The following is a 20237-nucleotide window of genomic DNA, read 5'->3' as shown; positions in this document are numbered from 1 at the left end:
TTATTTTGCCAAACAATTGAAAGTTGTATTTATCTGTATATATATATATATATATATATATATATATATATTATGTATTAAGATCAAATTGATCTTAATTCATTCTAGTTGTTTTAGATGTTATATTTGTGTACATATGTTTTAGAAGAATGTAAATGGCTGTATTTTCTATAAACAGGCCACCAATGTGTCAAGCTGATGTACCTCAAACACATCCAGTGCAAATACATCGTTTTTTGGAAAACAACAAATCAAGATGGCTAGAAGGTGTAGGAAATCAGTCATTTTGAGATTCTTAGTCTCCTAATGTTTCTTTAATGGACAAGGTTATCTGTGTCAGATGTCAGGAATAGTTGTAGCAAGTCTCACACAGCCACAAACAAATGCCATAATGCACTGATGTTCCTTTTTTGGCACAACTAAGAGAATGAAAAATCAGTTCACAGACAGAGATAGTGCATGTCTCTAAGCATCACCGTAAATTGTATCATGGCTTTCATGATGCATTTATATCCTTAAAGATGTTAGGCTCTGTTTGCATTCTTTCTTTTCAGTGAAATGTATGAAGCAATGTGGGGGGAGTCTGGGAGATGGACACCAACCGATTTGGGAGTCAGCAGTGAATAACACAAGGTTGTCTCTCTACCTCAGCACACATTCAGACACATCTAGAAATTCAGTGGAAATCATTTCTTGCCTAATCCTTTTCTGTGGGTATGTAACAGGTTGCATTCCATTCTTCCCTCGTCTTCAGAGATATAGGCTAGGAGATATAGGCCTATATCTTGTATATGTTAAAAGATATATGCGTTTGCTTTATTCAAATCATCACTGATGTTAGGTGAGGTCTTCCTTACGATAGATAGATAGATAGATAGATAGATAGATAGATAGATACTTTTTTGTTCGCTTTCCCAGAGGAATTCATGCTTCAATTTCTCGGTGACTCTGTTTCCCTCCTCCCCGCTTGCTTACGCAGGAGTGTATCTACGAGCATCGCCGTCATAGCGCTCTGACGCGATGTTTGGGTGACAACGCCGAGCCTCCGGTACATCAGCCTCCGCCCATCGCGTGCTTCCACAGAAACACCGACCGTGCCTCTGATGCGTGACCCGGTGACGCTCGTTCTCCTGCGGTGCGCGGTGCTGCGCTTCTGTACCTGCCAAAATGGACAACTGAACAATCGACCTCAACATGCCTACCATTTATGGAAGTAAGGGAAGACTTGCAAGTGTTTGTTTCATGCTTCACCACGCATCCCAGGTTAGTGTCATACAAACCTAATGCGTTTAATTCCATTGTTTTTCAGGGAGAGACCAAAACACGATGATAACGACCATTTGTGTTTGGTGTTATCCAATTTACTCTCTATAGCCTATTTTATTTTTTTTCTTGTTAGGCTATTAATGATGAATTTCTACCGAACATTTAGGGGTGCAGTCTCGCGCAACCCTTTATTTTTATTTAGTTTTTTTCCCAAACTTAGACAAACGTCAACTTCTTTAAACATCTTTAAACTTTTTAAACAAAACACAAACATTTTTGTGATATACCTGTGATGTGCAAGTATATAGGCAAGTGGTAAATAATGGCTGTGTTTATGTTTTGTCAATGTTCCGTCCGATGTCGATCCTCAAGAAATGTACACGAGTCGCGTACTGTTGCCATGGTTACCTCCTCAGGCGAACACGATTTCTCATTCGCCAGAGTCTTTTAGGTACAAATAGGCGCCCTAACTTCCATTCTAACTTTTGTCTCCTAAAATGTTTGAAAATGCAGATTATTGCTTTGTATGTGAGTAATAATGGGGAAAAAATCTGTAGGCTAGTTAGAAGAATCATGCGTAGTCATATCTCTATAGTCTACAGTACACTGACAGAACTTCTGAGATGTGATGCTTTATGGTTTTGTCAGTTGAACTGCTTTCCGGTGTGAATACCTTTGAGCGCAGCTTGGTGTTTTCGGTTTTGCTGTGTGGCGCGTGCAGCTTTGATTAGGTGGCACGAAACATTCAAATTCAAATTTTTAAAAAGCGACTTCCTCTTCTGTCACTCCGGAGAGCTTCTTCGCTCTATCAAGGCAATCATCACCTGCCTCTCCTGCTGTTACATCATGTTTATCTCTGCGCTTTAGTATCTCGGTTTGGACTCCTCCACAGAGACCCGATGACATCTAGGGGATTTTGCGCGCTGTCTGACTAGGTTCGCTTGTACTAATATTTACTGACGCATATTTGAGTATAATAGTAATAATAACAAAATAAAAAAATCCTGGGAGAAGACGAGTTGAAGATCAGCTGAGGGCGCAAAGAGGACGAGTGCTAAGTGAGTAAGGTTAAATACACCTAGTTTAGCTTCTGAACTTTGGGAATTTCTCTCTCTCTCTCTCTCTCACACACACTCATTCACTGCCGCACTCATGCAAACACACTGGCTTCACAGATGACTCATTATCAGTCATTCTGAGGGTAATAAAACAGGTGCCGTGAAGAAGGCTTATTTCAAAAAGTAAGGGATCATCAAACAAAAAAAACATTTTAATTTCCTCCAGCTGTGTGTGAGTCAGCCCCTACACTGAGATCTTTTGAGGACACTTATGTATATTTCAGTTCAGACAAGTGCATGTGTGCAGACAACCACTATGGCATCCAAATCACCTGCAGATATATGCAGATGTCAGCTGTGCAGCATTATATTAAGCTACAGTGTATTCCTACGGTTTGATTACAAATATGGAGCTCAGCTTATAATACGTGGTGTTATATTGATTATTACTGATTGGAAATGACCTGACTGTTCAGATATTTTCCAGGGTTGCACTGCACATTATTTTCGTATATCTGTGACATCTTTCTATAAATATACAGTAAAAAAGGCCTTTAATTTAATTATTTAATCCAAACTGTACTGGAATGTCATAAAATGTGCACTACACAAAATAATAATTCATTATTACACATCTTTCTGGAATGCCTGATTGTAACTGGTCTATCTCATAATTTTATATTAAATCATTTTATTATTTATATTAAAGACTTTATTTTACAGTGTCTTTGTTACATGTACACACTCAGAAAGAAAGGTACAAAGGCTGTCACTGGGGCAGTACCTTTTGAAAAAAGACACCCTAATGTATTTGTACCTGAAGGGTCCATTTTGGTACTTAAATGGTACATATTAATACCTTTTGAAAGGGTACCGTCCCAGTGAGAGCTTTTGTACCTATTTTCTGAGAAAGGTACAAAATTGTAATAACAGTATGCATAATTACATGAAACTAACCCTAAATCAAACCTAACCTATCCTAACCCTAACGTATAATTACACTGTAACAAGGACACCTTAAAGTAAAGTGTAACCATAATTTTAAATCAGTATTTCATGTAAGTATGATCATGCACAGTCAGCCCGTCATTACTACAAAATAAACCCCTCCATGCTGGGTAAAACCCTTCAGGCACACCAGCTCATTGTACATTATGATGTACTTGTTTCTATTTGATTTGAGCTACAGGTTTTTCCTCCAACACATGAGTTCTACTGCAAATGCCGGTTTGACTCCCATTCAAAATACATCCTTAAATGCTAATGGGTTATTCAAATGAAATAATCCCAGCAGCTCTGATCCAAACTGGGGACAAATTGTCCTTAGAGTCATGCTTTATGCATAACTGCACTTAAGTATTGGTTAAAAGCACCATAGTGTCTCTTCTTTGCAAAAAACTACAAGACACATTCACCCTGACACTGTAAATTAGCATTGGAAGATTGTATGATAATCTCTTCAAAAAAGGGTTGGAGGCTCTAAAGCTAGTTTATTTTAGCTTTTTTTGTGTGTTTACAAAAGGTATTATGCAGTTTAACCCTTCTGGTTGGGATATAAATGAGGCTGCTGTATGATCATTTACTAAATTAAATGGGGGAGGATTATTCTATAGATGAATTATTAACATAGGTACGAGTAATCCAAGTGCTATCTAAATGAACAATAATTCATGTGTGATGTCTGCTGAGAACAGACCCACTTACCCAAAAAAGACAGATATGAAATGCAGCGGTACTGATTTTTGGAGGGAAATACTTAGCAGATTCAAATCTTAGGTTCTAGTCAGTGGTTTCCAGACATCTGATTGAGATGTAAAATGCGTTTCTGTATGTAAAGGTGAAGAAACCAAAGAAATCATTTTTTGTTTAGTAGTTTTCTGTTGAAAGCATTTTAAAATCTGAGGGAAGATTTACTACATGCATCTTTTTTATTAAGGTCTTGTTTCATGATCACTTATTAGATCAAGCAGTTTGTGTGTTCACACACATGACCATTTGCCCCAGTTTTGCATGGGCTGAATGTTTTAGTAAATGTAAATGCAGTCTTCGATATCACAGTTTTGATAAGCAGAAGTCGTGTACGTACATTGTTCTGTACTGTATGTGTGGGATCATTGCAGTACAGTACAATACAGCACTGGGTTTCTCATATTATCATATTATGGTCTGTTACCATCAGTCTGAATTCTGTGTAGGTGAACAAGCACATGCATAGATGTTTAAGTCTTCCCAGGGCTGGTGTTGTGGTCATAGGTATTTTTAGAAAGAGGTGTCTCTGCAAGCATTAGTGTGTGAGTCTGTCTGTGCCTTTTCAAAATGGTGTTTTAGTTACTGTTTCAATTGTAGAAATTGTAGAGAATCAGCAGTCTGCTATGATTAAATATTCCTCAACAGAAAATTGCCAATAACATAGGAGTTCTTGAAATAAAGTGAACAATACTTGGGTGGTTAAATGGTCTTAATGTGGTAGCACACGAGTCATCTCAGCTCCACGTGAAATATAACAGCTTTTATTAAACTTATGTGGCTTACATTAGGCTTATTAGCTCATGTGACTGTGCATGATTTTAATCTTTTAATCAAATTAAGTTTAATCTTTGATTTTTTTTTATGTTTACGTGTAGTATTTTAAATGAGAAAAAATCAAGGTGGAAAAGAGAGTGAGTTGTTTTTAATGTGCTGTAGACTGGCTCTGGCCATTTCAAAGCATCTAAAGCGTGAGAGGGACATACATAGAGAGACAGAGAAGCATTTGCAGGTTCACCTGGGAAGCCTTGTTGTTGGTGAAGAGAGATGGGTCCTTAGTGACTAAAGGCAGCGAGAGAGATAATGAAGCAGGTGGACGAGAGGGAAGGGGGAAGAGTTATGCTCTGGAGGGGAGGAGTGTGTTTTCGAAATATTGCTACAGGCTGGAAGAACGATTGATGTGTATAATGTATGTTTACAATATGATACTGTTCTGCATTTCGACTTTAGAAGTCTGTGTTGAAGATATGGTGGAGTTTAAAAATGAAAGGCCGCTGTTGTTATCACTTACAAATCCAATACAGTTTATGTGTGTAGAGTGTTAAGGCATCTTTAATTTTGTACTAGATGAAGAGGAGACCTAGGATTGATAACTAGTTTGCCTAAAGTGGAAATGTCTGTTGCTGTCATCTGCATAAATGTAATGTAAATTAGACATTCTTTCTCTTTTCCAAGTTTAAAGGTTTACCCAAAAATGAAAAATCTGTCATCATTTACTCACAATAAAGTTGTTCCAAACCTGTAGGAGTTTATTTCTTATGTTGAATACTGTATGCACAGACAGCTACAAAGGTGTGGTCACATGTACTGTTGTTTGGCAAATTTTCGTGAGCAAGATTAGATTGAAATCTACGCCATCAGGGATTCCTCATGAGGTCAAATAATTTTGCAGCAGGTTCGCACAAATTCACCACAGATTCACCACTTCTGTGTGAGCTGTGCTTCATGCATCACTACACTATTTTGCCTGCAAAATGACACCAAAGTTCGCTAATGTGACCATTATTAGGTTGAGTTCCCCAAAAAGTGTAAGAAATATAAAAATATTGAGCATCTTCACCATCCTGACACATGAAACATCAGCTCATCCATTGACCATCTCTATGTATGACCAAAGTCAGAACATGGAAATGTAAACAGTATTTTATTATTGTTATTCGTTTATTATATATTGGCATTGGCCAAAATTGCAGTTGAGTTCAACTTAGCAGCATGGATGCAGAATCATGCAAAACAATCATTTGTACCATTGCATAAATTTTCAATTAGCAGGTAGCCATGTATAATTTATTCCAAAAAAATCAGAAAAAAATTACTGCTTGCACCTTTATTTGAAACAGTTCTGACTCAATGTTTTACACTTAGATAAATGACCTTCAGTCCAGAGCATTTCATTTTAGTCAAACACTGCACATCTGTTTTCCTATAACGACTATCAGAGTAGATAGCTCATGACCTTTTCACAGACTGCTTCCTGCTCTATACCACATGCACATGCTCTAACAAAAACAGCTCCAGGCACAGATTGCACAATCAACGTTTTACTGAGGAATTAATTTAATCACACATATTATCAGAAATGCCAGAAACTTCCTCAAACCCACACATACTGTAAGTTTTTTATCAAAAGGTCATGAACTCTTGCTGGTGTATGTTAGGTCATTAAGTGGATTAACAGTCATTCTTTAGTAACATTCTTTTAGAATCTACAGTAAATGAAGCATTACTTCTGCAAAACCTGCAAATATTATGAGCAACATGAAGAAAGACTTTTTTTGTTTGTTTGTTTGTTTGTTACTGTAATTTAAATCAATACAGCAGCCAGGTTAAAAGCAATGTAAGTATTGAAAAGCATCAGCTAAATGGAAAACAACATCTGTGACTGATTGTGGTGAGGAGCTGCTGCTAAAATCCTAATTAATTGATAGTTTGATCAAAGTTTTTATGTTTTATTATGGATTCTAATTTATGTATTTTTAATTTGATAATTTAATATATTCTGAAAAAAAAAAAAAAATGAGAAGGTCATCTATCATACTATTACAGACGGTGTGATCATAGGGGCATTTCAACCAAAAATTAAAATTCTGTATCACCCTCATGTAATTCCAAACCTGTATAAACTTTCTTATGTGGAACATTGATAACCAAACAGTTTTAGTGATCATTGACTTCCATTGTATGGACAAAAAAGTACTGAGGCATTTCTTAAAATATTTACTTTTTGTTCAGAAGAAATTCGTACCGTTTTTTAATGACATGAGGCTGAGTAAATGATGACAGAATATTACGTTTTGGCTGAACTATCCCTTTAAGTTAAGAATTCTTAAAAATGGCATATAGAAGAAGCTTGTAATGTTTTGATGCTTCAAAACACAACCATCCCAACCAGTGCAAATCCCCCGATGTAATGGCCTCTAATGCCCAAAAAAACTGTCAGTAGATATAGATACATTTCAGGAGTCCATTAAAGATACACATTACGTCTGAGGACATCTCTGTCAGTTGCATGTAATAATTACTTTAAAAGTTCATTTTCCAAACCTGTAAGTCATTTTGACTTTTAGCCTCTGTCCTCTCATCTCTCCGTAGGACATGACCCAGTCCTGGCCTTACCAGCAGCCCCCAGGGGAAGGGGGCACTCAGCATTTCCTGTACTCACACTCAAAGGTACGCACAGGGTTTATTACAGACTGCAGGCAAGTGTGATAAATTCACCAATATAATGCACCAGCTCTGCTCTGTCTCTGGATGTTTATCTCTTTCTTTCTACTCCTCTCTCTCCCTGCCGGGTATTATGCTTGCGTTGTTTATTTGCACACACTCATAAATCTGTGTTGTTTTAGTCACTACAGAAATTATGCAAATCGGGTTGCAATGCCCCAAGCACAATGCAGGCCAGTTCTAGGGATTGTACAGTATCATTCTACCATACGATCAAGAGTCGATTTTTTTAATGCTGAAAATATGATTTAATTTAATGACACCTGGTTAAACTGGATTTCAGGGGCTTAAGGTACAAGGTTAGGTGCTAAGATTCAGTGTGACAGTGTTTAGTACAGTTTAGTGAATTTACCCCTCTGTAAAAAAAAATGCTGGTTTGATTTATTCTGTTTATCTGTTTTAGGAGGGAAACCAGCCCAATTCACGACACAGACATGGTAAACATGCTACATTGATGTTCAAACCTTCTGTTTGGAGCTCTGTCTTATGTGTCTCTCTATCTGGGATGAACCAAAATTTATTCTGACTGATAAGCTTATTTTCATGTTATGGCCAATAACCGTTACCTGACTGATAATTATATTGTTTACTATTTAGTGTTTTTTTTTGTGATCATTTTGAATGTAACAAGTGAATTTAGGCACCACAACATTGTAATTTACAATATAAAAAATGGATATTTATTTTGAGATTACATTTAACAGTGTTGTGAAATTATTAGTGTTTTATAATAACTATATGAGTGTTAGATGATTTAAAAACAGGAGAAATGTACACTACCTTTCAAAAGTTTGGAGCGGGTAAGATTTTTAATGTTTTAGTCTCTAATGCTCACCATGGCTGCATTTATTTGATCCAAAATACAGTAAAAACGGCAATATTATAAAATATTATTACAATTGAAAACAACTGTTTTAATACATTTTAAAAAGTTTATTTCTGTAATGGCAAAGCTGAATTTTCAGCAGCCATTGCTCCAGCCTTCAGTGTCCTTCATAAAGCATTCTAACATCCTGATTTTTTTAATATGATCTATGTTAAAAACAGTTGTGCTGCATAATATTTTTGTGGCAATTAAACAGTTAGGCCTATTTGACGAATAGAAAGTTCAAAAGAACAGCTATTATTTGAAAAACATCTTTTGTAACATTATAAATGTCTTGAAATCAATTTTGATCAATTTAACGTGTCCTTGCTGAATGAAAGTATTAATGTCATTAAAAATAAGTCTTACTGACTCTAAACTTTTGAACAGTGGTGTAAAATTAAACATTCAACATTGACCAATACTTGTTAAATATCATTTAATACCAAACTGATGGTATAGATATATTGTGCATGCCTGATGTGTGTGTAATAGGCTTGCTCTTCATCACCTGCTTTGTTTACTTTGAGATATCGCTACATAGTTCACATCTGTATATGTATACACAGCTGTACTAATATAGCAGTGTTTTTACATTCTGCTCCATAATGCTGATGTATTTCTCTTCCTGTGGCTCTTAGTGAGGGATGGTGTCTCTATGAGGATGCCTTCACGTCCACTCGTGGCCCCTCATAAATCGTAAGTGGGTTGCACAGCACCCAAACCGTCCACGGTAACCAAGCACCAGGTTGTGGCTGAACTGATTCTGCCTTTTCACATTATTACACCATAAACAACTGACTTTACAGAATTCAGTGTTGAATGTCTGTGCATATTGGTGTGTATAATTAGATTGGGCTTCCTGGAATTTAACTGCTTTAGACCAACTGCTGTTTAAAACCAGCTTCACATGGAGGGTTAGGCCAGTGTTATATCTCCACCATCTCTAACCACCGTACCAACTTTACTGACCTCATAAACTTCACTGAGTTAGTATCTAATTGCAGCGCAGGTTAGCACAGTAGGGTAGAGCCCAGAAGCACACTACCGTCACATACCATCGCTGTTCAACATTAGAGCGCTGTGTTTATGACTTTTTTCTTTGAAGCTTATAATGTGATATAATCTCATATGGTTAGACTGTTTGAGGCAAACTCACACATTTAATACACACAGATGTGCTGCAGATTGGCAGAACGAATAAGTCTCTCTTTGTCAAGTGAGTTTGACATTCTCTCATGTTTGACTCTCTCTTTGCCCTCCCAGCATGCTCGCTGATGACCTGAAGCTCAGCAGTGACGAAGATGACAAGGACGAGGTAGGGCGCCTGTTAAGACTGTTGAAGGAATGGGCGGAAAAAGCAGATATCTTAGTATCAATAACTCTTGCACTGCATGTGCTAACTGTTATAGCTTTGAGCACAGTCCAGCTCATTTGTTCATTCATTTGTTCATTCAAATGCATTTACACACAGTCACCTGGCTGCTGTGGCATTTGTGTTTGCATTGCTCTCTCATTGCATTACTATATTAACATTAACATTGCCATTCTTTTCTTTGGAGAGCTCAGTGAGCCAGAGTATACTAATACTAAAATACTTTTTTGTTTATCTTAGCATACCGCTATTTATTATAATGAAATATTCTAAATTATTTAATGTACACTACTGTTCCAAAGTTTGGGGTTTTAGGAATTTGATATGAAGTATCTTAAGCTCACCAAGGCTGCATTTATTTGATGAAAAATGCAGTAAAAACATTAATATTGTGTAACAATATTACACTTTAAAATAACTTTTTAGCAATTTGAATATATTTTAAAATGTACTTTATTCCTGTGATGGCAAAGCTGAATTTTCAGCATCATTACTCCAGTCTTCAGTGTCACGTGATCCTTCAGAAATCATTCTAATATGCTGATTTGGTGCTCAAGAAATATTTCTTATTATTATCAGTGTTGGAAACAGTTGTGCTGCTTAAGATTTTTGTGGAAACCATGATACATTTTTCAGGATCTTTTGAGTATAAAGTTTAAAAGAAAAGTATTTATTTGAAATAAAAATATTTTGTAACATTGTAAATGTCTTCATTGTCACAACTGCTGAAACATTCTTGCTGAATAAAAATATGAATTTCTTTAAAATGATCTTACTGACCCCAAACTTTTGAATGGTAGTGTAAATCCTTTTGTTTAAATTACTCACTATTGTTTGTGTCATATTACTATTAATCATCAAATCCTCTGTAAACACTATAATAATTAAAAGAGGTGACATTTAATTTAACCAAGCTGAGGGGCTGCTAAAAAAACATCTCACTTTCAGATAATTTCAAGTGGGTGAGATATTTACTTTATAATTAGTCTGTCTAATTTGACCAGTTGAACTGATTCAGGGTAATTTGTGGTGCTACATGAGCGAACTGTACAGTATTTAGCTGCTCCTCCTTCACATTCACTTCAGTAGGAGTTCTATCAAAAACAAATTATGATCTCATGTTACACAATTTTTTTAGGAGGCACTGCCTTCTTGCCTCCTTGGGAAAAAATGCCACTGCTCCATATCTGTGCATGGTTTGCTGAAATTGAGAAGTTCGATATTTGACTCTAACTTTAACCTACAACACCAGCTCCTTGTGCGTGTGTGTATCTCATCACAGGACTCCAGGTTTATGAGTCATAACAGTCTGAGTCATAAAATACACCAGACTCATGACCATTCTGCCATTGCTGCAGGACTATGGCGTTTGCTTTGGTCAAGATGCAAGTAATGACCATGAAGTTGACGATTCTAAGCTAAAAAGCTCTCATTTATTAAAATCTTGTTTTTTATTCTTATCTGTTAAACAGGGATGTGAGCAAACAACTTCCTGGGCTGATAATGACCGGTAAGTGTGTGCTTGTGATGTTTTGTCTGCTTTATGTTTGTAACTGTACCAGGTCTCATTATTGTCCAGTGTTTGTCTCTGTATGTGTGAGTGTGTGTATTACGTATTGAAGAGGTCAGAATATGTGGAATGTGACAGCTGGATGATAGACCAGCCTCTGTTTCTTTTGGCCTTTCAACATGTTCAACCCCCAAAAACACACACACACACACACACACCACTCGTAGTGTTTAGTCTGGTATAGTATTTAGGAATTTCTTTGAACTTGATAGTCGAGATTGTTGTAAATGTAAATGCATCTGAGTGTGTGGCCTAAGAAGTGCCTGTGCACTTCTCAATCCCTCTCCATTGTTTGCATGTATTGACTGACAGCTTGTCAGGCCAGCAGCAGCACCACACACACACACATGTCGGAAGAGTGAGACATTCTAGCTCAGGGTCTTCAGGATCAGACCCCTCCAGTGAGTGGGAAAGCGATCACAGCCAGCGATCACACAGCCCGAGCCCAGGGACACACAACCGGTGCAGGACACCGACCCAGCAGCGGACCCTAAACTGCAGCACAGAGGTATGCTGTAGCATTTTTTGCCATGCAATCTCATTGCCTCACTCTCTTGTTTCCCAGTGGTTGTTTTTAGCGGATGAGGTAAAAAGGGGTGGTGGGGGTTGGAGAGAGGAATATGGAGGCCGCTGAGACTTTAGAATCTGGGTGTCATGTCAACATGTGGTACCCCAGATGACTAACTAGATAGGAAGTAGTACATGTCAACATTGATTTCGTCACAAAAAGCAGAACCTAAAGGGATTGTTTACCCAAAACAATGAAAATTATTTCATAATTTACTCGCCCTCATGTAGTTCCAAATCAGTATGATTTTACAAAACAACGTTAGACCTCACTAACTTTCAATGTATGGACAAAGAAAACAGACATCTTTCAAAATATCTTCTTTTGTGTTCCACAGAAGAAAGAAAGTCATACAGGTTTGGGACAATGTGAGGGTGAGTAAATGATAACATAACATTCTGTCATCAAAGAATCCTGAGCTGACAACAGCTACATTTGAAAGATTTTATGCTCTAGCAAGTCTTAATTTTTCAAGAGAAGGACGGATTAAAAGCTCTAGTAGCATAGCATAGGGCTACACCACCATATGAATGAAGGTGTCTGTGTGACACAGCTGGCTCTATTACTGAACATGCCATCTATTTGGAACCTGTGGAGAAGGGAGGAGGGAACACCATGTGTTTTTCATCTACGTGTAGTCATGTAGTGTCTTTGAGGAGGACGGCTTGGAAACGCCACACGGTTCCAGGTAGAGGGGGGTTTGTGGGGAGGGGCAGTGGGAAAAGGGCACAAGAGATGCAGTGTCTTTGCTGGAAAGAGAGAGAGGGGAATGTTTGAGTGGAGGAGTAAAAGTTTAAATTAGCTCTGGTTAGCTACTGGAGGCGAGCGAGGAAAGCTCAGTCTGCCCTGCAGCTCAAGTGTGCTATCAAGTGAGTATTTGCTTTGATTTTGTGGCATTGATTAAAATGTTTTGTAAAGTCAAAGGTGAGTAGGGCTTATTTTATTACTCTATAAAGTGTGATTATGTTGTCATACAGTATTTATTTTCAATGCCGCTTATTTATTTCTGGTTTGTAATAGTTTGGAGTAAGTGAACTGAAGAGGCATTGTAATGGTGAAAGCAGTGTGAAATTGAAAGAAAGTGTTTGTTAGGGTTTAAGGAATCTCCACAGTTTTCTGGCCTCTCTCTCTCTCTCGGTTACCCTCTCACCTCCATTTTTTCTTTTCCTCTCTCTCCCACTGACACACTGGCCTGTTTACATAAATACTCATATTTCCTATTCATTTATTCTAATAATTTCTCATTGCCATTTTTCAGTCATTTTTCCCACCATACTTTCTTAGTATCACATTGTTGAATAAATACATTGTCATGGAGTCAGATATTGGTTTATGCAATCTTCTGCTCACATACAGTGGTTACTTTACATCAGTAGGTTAAAGGATTGAGATGTTTAATAGGTAGAAGTTCTATCTAATATTCCTACGATTAGCCTATAAATGCCATGACTGTGCATCACCTCTACGATTTTAAATGTGATGTTCACTTTGTTAAACTGTCAGCTACACACTTCTTTGTTAAAGAGGTTCTGGAATGTATTTACGGTTATACTGTTGTCATCCTCAGTGGTCAAGAGTTTATAGTCAAGAGCAGATTCACTGATAATCATAATCTTGTCACGTATGTTTTGTAATACAGATCACTCTGGATTTATATTGTTACGTTAATTTATCAAATTCATATTTAGAGTTATATTATTTTACCAGTTTTACCATTGTTACATTCTCTGTCTTGAACTCATGTCCTTTCTCTGTTCAGACGGAGAGTCCACCATCCACACAGTGGCAGCTGGACAGGTGGCTTGAGAAAGTCCCTAAAAATCCTCAGTCATCTGACCACGACCCAGGTGGAGGACAGCGACGGACTGCGAAATCTGACTGTGGCCGAGGACCATCACCTGGAAGATACTGGAGCAGAGATTCTGAATCCAGACGGGATTACAGTCCATGTGAAAGTCCAGTCCCAAGTCCAAAATTTGACTACAGCCCCAGAAACAGTCCTCGTCCCAGCCCAGAATACAGTCCATGCCCCAGTCCAGGAATTAGCCTTGTGCCGAGCCCAGTGCCAAGTGTGTGTCCAAGTCCAGGAGACAGCTTCCAAGGGAGTCGAAGTCCCAGCCCTTTACACCCTCCCAGAAGCCCCAGTCCAAGTGTCTCATTCACCAGAGTACCTAGCCAAGGTACACATCCTCAGGTCCAGCCACCTCAACAAGACAGTCCCAGGCATATTGCACGGCCAACAGTTGCCTCTAATCCAGCACATCGTCCCAAAGTAAGGCCATGGGTGCCTCTGGACCACAGTGCCGACCAGAGAAAGGAGTTTAGACCCAAAGACTCTAGATCCAGAGACTCTCGATCCAAAGACTCCAGACCTGGTCCTCCCCAACAACCCCATCATTCCGAGCACAGCTCAACAGAAAAGTCACACAAAGATCTCACACACAAGCTTGAAGCCATAAACTCTGAATCCACAAGCAAGCAAAGGTTTAACTCACCTTCGAACCCCATTTCAAAGCATTTGTCAAAGAAAAGACCAAGCATTAGCCCAAAACCACAAGTCAGTCACTCATCTACAACTGACCATAGTATTGAACATAATCACAGAAGCAATGAAACTACAGGAGTGTCAATCCACAGTTCACACTCCAAATCAGGCCATTCATCTCATTTTAATACTCTAAAGAGGTCCGACCGTGGTCCCTCGTCAAAGTCCAGGGACTCGTCCCGAAGAGAAGTCAACAGTCGATCTAGTCACAGCTCGAAGACTAAATCTTTCCCAGATACAAAGCAGTCCAGCTCTAAACAGACTTCCCAAAAGAGTTCCAGCCCAAAGCCCAAGGTCAAACTAGGGGACGCCCCAGTGCCCAGAACCGGGCATTCCCAAAAAGACCCAAAGCCCAGAGAGAGAGAGCGAGAGGTGGACAGCCGAGGTAATGCACAGGGAGCAACCCTGGTGCAGACCGGCAAGGAGCAGAGACAAAGAAGACTGGCGGAGGAGCAAGTGATAAGGCGTCGCTGGGTTCGGAGTTCTGAGGAAGAGGAAGACAAGGAAGACAGGAGAAAAGAGGAAGGGGAAAGAGAGAGGAAACGGAGGAGGAGGAGGGAGCAGGAAGTTGAATGGAAGGCAGTGCAGCCCAAGCAAAGACCTCACACCAACAGCCAGCATCAAGCTCAAAAGGAATACAATGGACACAACCTTGAGGAGCAGAGGAGGAAGAAGAGAAGGTGGAGCAATGAGGACATTTCCTCAGGTCCTCGTGTGACTGACACTAGCCCTTCTCCTCCACTTTCTCCACCTTTGCCTACTCCTGTCATCAAACCCACTCGCCCATCATCTTCCTCGTCCTCATCCTCCTCATCATCCTCTTCATCCTCATCATCTTCCTCTGATTCAGACTCTGAGTCTAGTTCACCCCGGAATGTTGCCAAAGTCCCTGCAGATTCAACATCAAACCAAAAAACTGTGTCAAAAAGGAGTCTTGACAAACAGGGTTCTGGCACTGGTGCTCACCCCCATGAGTCGAGCTTAAGCACACCTGAGACACAAGGTCGGGGCAGACACAGACTCTACACATTGGTGCCTTTTGGCCGAACTGAAAAGTCCCCCACTGTTGCACATCGAGGCCTGAGAAAACTTGTTGTGAGGATAGACCTCTCGCTTCTGGGTAGAGTCCCCAGTGCAGATGAGATTACCGAGAGACAGTCCTCGTCTTCAGCTTTGTCAACGGGAAAGGCAAAAGAAAAGACATCGATGAAACACTTGCACCACTTGGACCAACTGCCTGGAGATGGCAGAAGTAAAAGAAAAGTGAGGAAGAAAAAAGCATCTTTATATTTAATTAATGCATACAAATCTGCAATTCTTTAACGTTCTTTTGAATATTAGATGTGTTTTTGCATACGTTTTTTGTGTTTTACTTTATCAGGCTGAAAATGGAGATGCTCAAAGAGAGAATAAGAGAAATCACTCTAGTGCAGATAAACTACCGGTGTCAGTCCACAATGAGACTGAGGAAACCCTCAACAAGCAAAATGGGTATATTTAGACCTAATCACTTAATTTGTTTGTAATGAGGAACTTTTCTTCTTTTATGCATCAGTGCTTTCTCTTTGCAGAGACAGTTTAGGTAATATTAAATAAGCTGTTATATTGCTGTGAAAGTATTTTTTTTTTTTCAGTGTTATTTTGTTGATTCAGAAATTCAGAATATATATGCTATTGCAAGTTCATATGATAAGGGGATGTCCACAAGTAATTACCACTGTAAACGTATTGTTGTTCTACAGTGTTGCTTTAGTACATTGAAAGATATCATGGGAAGCCCCTGTGACAAAATGCAAACATGAAAAAGGTCAATTCATTGTTGTTCTTCTTGTCCACTGGGACATGATGGCGTAAAGTTTACTGTCTGGCTCAAGCTCACTGGATGATGTCCTTTTTATTGCTGTGTATGCAGATGTCAGGATGATTACTTTTATTCCAAGAGGCCTGTATCCCCATTGTCTCCTCCATCCAGCATACTGGAGCTCTCAAAACCCTCAGTAAAAGCTCAGCATGCAGAGAAGTACCACACACCTCCAGAAAAAGACAAAGATTCAACAGCACAGAAAACACAGGTTCTTAAAATTATGCTTTTCTTTCTTTCTTTCTTTCTTTCTTTCTTTCTGTGTCTTGTCTTCAAAGAGCCATATAGCAAATCAAGAACCTTATATGGCCGGTATTGGAAGAGGATTCTCTACTGGACTACAAGGAATGTAACAATTGTTCTAATGTAATATACTGTATATTAATGAAATGGGACCATTGTCTCAACAGGTTCAGAAGATGCAGCCCAAGGTAGAGGTGGAGTGTGTTGGGGTGTCAGGACACCTCCAGTCACTCTCTGGATCGCTGGTTCCTCCCTCAAACCTTCCGCTTCACTACAGAGGAACTGTACCTATTAGTGATGTGTGAGTTATTGTCTGTTAATGCCTCTGTTTCATTTAACAATGCTGCGGCATTTAATGTCAAATACCTTCCCATATTTCTCACCTAATCTCTCCTTACTTCCCTTCATGTTAGCTCTCATCATGCTGAGTACTACATGCATGAGGCCAAGAGGTTGAAACATCGAGCAGACGCTATGGTAAGACAGCATTGTGAACATACACATTATTGAATATTACTACTAGACAAGACTATTACAGAGGTCAGAGGTTTACAACCTTGGAGTCACGACCCCACATGCACTCTCAGGAAAAAAAGGTACAAACGCTGTCACTGGGGCAGTACCTTTTTCAAAAGGTACAAACATTTACAATTTAGGTACAAATGTGTGCCTTTTTTTTAAAAAGTGGCAGCTTTTGTCATTTTTTTTTCTGAGAGTGTGGAGATGCCTGAGATTAATCTTTTTTATGCTGTAAAATTAACTTTTGTTTAAAAAAGGTGCTTTTTCAATTGCTATATGACAGAGAGTCGAATCCCAAGGATTATAGTCACAGACCAAAACAAGGATGAAACTTTCTGGTCTATATCCTTTGTAACTAATTCATCAACTGCTTTCTTTTACGCTTTTGTCTCTCTATCCCTGTTTGCAGGTGGATAAGCTAGGAAAAGCTGTGAATTATGTGGATGCTGCTTTGTCCTTCATGGAGTGCGGTAAAGCCATGGAAGAGGGACCGCTGGAGTCCAAGTCCCCCTACACCATGTATGCTGAAACTGTGGAGCTCATAAGGTGTTTAAGAGTTTCATTTTCTCGATCACCCTCTCTGTTGTTCTCTCTGCTTTTTTCAGCATTTTGCATAGGCCAGATATTACATGACTGGGTAGCTCCTTGTGACAGGCTTCATACTGACAGTATTTTACCTACAGCAGATGTGGGCTTTGATTAAGTGCTGTGACAGGATCAACAACAGGCCACAAAACATGCAAATGCAATGCCAATAGATTTGATGTTTTCACAATGACTAATATTGATAGATGCCAAAACAGAAATGGCCAGAAAAGGCCCTATGTTTGTCAGACGTTCTGTATTGATTTGACATGTTCTATGTGTTGGATAGATACGCTATGAGACTTAAGAGTCACGCTGGCCCCGGAGCCAGCCAGGAAGACAAACAGCTAGCTGTACTATGGTAAATACAACACTGCAAAGATCTTCAACTGTCTGTATTATCGTTTTGATTTTCTTGATTAAGTCAAAGTCTGTTGACAAAACACAAATTTTGTTTCTGGGTTTCAGTTTCCGCTGTCTTGCTCTTCTTTACTGGCAAATGTTCAGACTTAAAAAGGACAACGCTCTAAAATACTCCAAAGTCCTGCTGGACTACTTCAAGGTAGGCAGTTATCAATTATTATTATACATCAATATTTAAAAAATACCTGCCAATATAGTTTGTTCAGTGATTTACTCATTCTTGTAACTGTTTTTACTTTGACTAGAGCTCTCCAAAAGGACCTCACAAACCCCCTCCTTGGAACAATGCTGGAAAGTAAGAGTTAATCGTAGTTAGGCCTTACACAGCCACTGTGAGACCTTTATGTTGTGTTTGGGTGTCAGTACATATGAGTTTGTGCTTTTACAGGGGAACTGTAGCTCCTGCCTCTATTTGCTCTGTCAATATAATGGGATCTCACACAGGCAGCTCACAGAGCAGTGTCATCAGCATTCCCCATCGCATCCACCAGATGGCAGCAAATCACCTCAACATTACCAACAGTGTCCTGTACAGTTATGAGTACTGGGAGGTGGCTGATACCCTGGCCAAAGAAAATAAAGGTGAGTTTTGATTCAGTTCTATCTCATAGGAGCCATTTTAATAATTTAGGGGGAAAATGTGTTTGCAATTTTTTCATGTATTTTCTTATTTTATTCTCTGTTTTTAAACGTTAAATTTTATTTTAATATTTACTGTTATTTATTCAATTTTTTGGTTTTCACAAAAATACTCTTTCTCACAGTGTGTATTTATTTATTTATTGATGATAAATGACAATTCACTGATAATTCAACTAATGGCAATTTATTTATTCTCTCTCACTCCCACACCAGAATTTTTCAACTATCTGAACACACTGACTGGGCACTTGACTCTACATAGCAGCATGGTCCATATCGTCCAGTACACCAGGCAAGGGCTGCAGTGGATCCGGATCAGTGCTAATCTATCATAATACCTTGTACAAACATTCTCAAACTTCACAAATCCCTTGAGGAAACAATGTTCTGAATTAGCAAAGCATTTTACAGTTACCTACACTCTGTGACCAAGGAGTCTGGGTTTTGGGTCAAGACTGTTTTTGAGCCCGGACAGTAATGAAGAAAATTGTCTGCCATAGTTTCATGACAAGTCACGTGGCATCATGTCATCATATGGTATTAAGGAGCAGACATACTTCATGTTACTGAGCATTAAATGTCAAAAATATCTTAGGACACTGTGTCAGAAATAATCATGTTTTCGTTAATGCAGTTAAACAGGTTATGTCATTTAATTCGTAGCACGTCTTAAAAAATGCTTACTGAAAGCTAAGGAACCATTGTCAGCTAATTCAGCAAATGCTGCTCTTCCAAAATGTGCCACATTTTTAGAAATTAATTTAAAAAAGGTTTTATTTTCTGTATGAATTAAATTGCCGTTGCAAACCTCTTTACCGGATTAAAGTGATGTTTTTATGACGGGATGTTGCATTATCTAACTTTCATCAAAATCTTTTTTTTTTTTTTACATGAGCCTTTTTTAACTTCTTATGTCAAAAACCGTGCATGCACAAAGTCTCTTTAAGATCTGTGGATGTGATTCATGTTTGTCCTTCTTTGTGCAATAAGTCTGAGATTTTTTACATTATGTGTCATGTAGATGTTTTGGTGCTGTTTTTCAATAGCCAGCATAAAGTCATGTCAGTCTATGCAAGACTTCTTATGGCATTGTGAAGCTGTTGTAAAGTTTAAACTGTAAGAAAAAAATAATCAGGACTTTTGTAAATTAAAGTGTTTTTACAGGAGATGGTAGTGGTGTTGTTCATATAATTAATTGATGATGATGATGATGATGATGAAGCACAGCAATCCATTAGTGACTTTTCAGACCTTGGCAGAAGATCTCTAATGAAAAACAAGATTATATTTTGAAACAACATGCAAACCAGCAATAACCTACAAATGAAAATAGACTTAACACATTCTAGTCTCTGAGATTTTATGGATACCATTTTATAAAAACCTAAGGAAATAAAAGCAGGAATGTCCTTGCATAGTAGAATGTTTACTGTATGTAAAATATAAAATACAGAAAAGTGTGTGTGT

At 38.5% G+C, this 20237-nt stretch overlaps 1 protein-coding gene across 1 annotated transcript; it reads left to right on the top strand.

The window, feature by feature from the left end:
• The first annotated feature begins 677 nt into the window (after nt 1–677).
• LOC107668839 (AF4/FMR2 family member 3-like) lies at nt 678–19506 on the top strand. The gene is made up of 19 exons (XM_016460854.1): nt 678–714; nt 980–1263; nt 7443–7520; nt 7978–8011; nt 9081–9138; nt 9706–9757; nt 11287–11324; nt 11697–11892; nt 13712–15760; nt 15879–15988; nt 16410–16569; nt 16769–16902; nt 17015–17078; nt 17530–17666; nt 17995–18066; nt 18174–18267; nt 18374–18423; nt 18517–18710; nt 18984–19506. The coding sequence occupies exons 2-19, from the start codon at nt 1195–1197 to the stop codon at nt 19103–19105; spliced, it is 3711 nt and encodes a 1236-aa protein (XP_016316340.1). The 5' UTR covers nt 678–714; nt 980–1194; the 3' UTR covers nt 19106–19506.
• Nucleotides 19507–20237: the final 731 nt, after the last annotated feature.

This window comes from Sinocyclocheilus anshuiensis, unplaced genomic scaffold (genome assembly GCF_001515605.1).
Source record: "Sinocyclocheilus anshuiensis isolate Anshui unplaced genomic scaffold, SAMN03320099.WGS_v1.1 scaffold136, whole genome shotgun sequence".
Taxonomy (NCBI): Eukaryota; Metazoa; Chordata; class Actinopteri; order Cypriniformes; family Cyprinidae; genus Sinocyclocheilus; species Sinocyclocheilus anshuiensis.
This window is presented reverse-complemented; position numbering and strand designations above follow the sequence as displayed.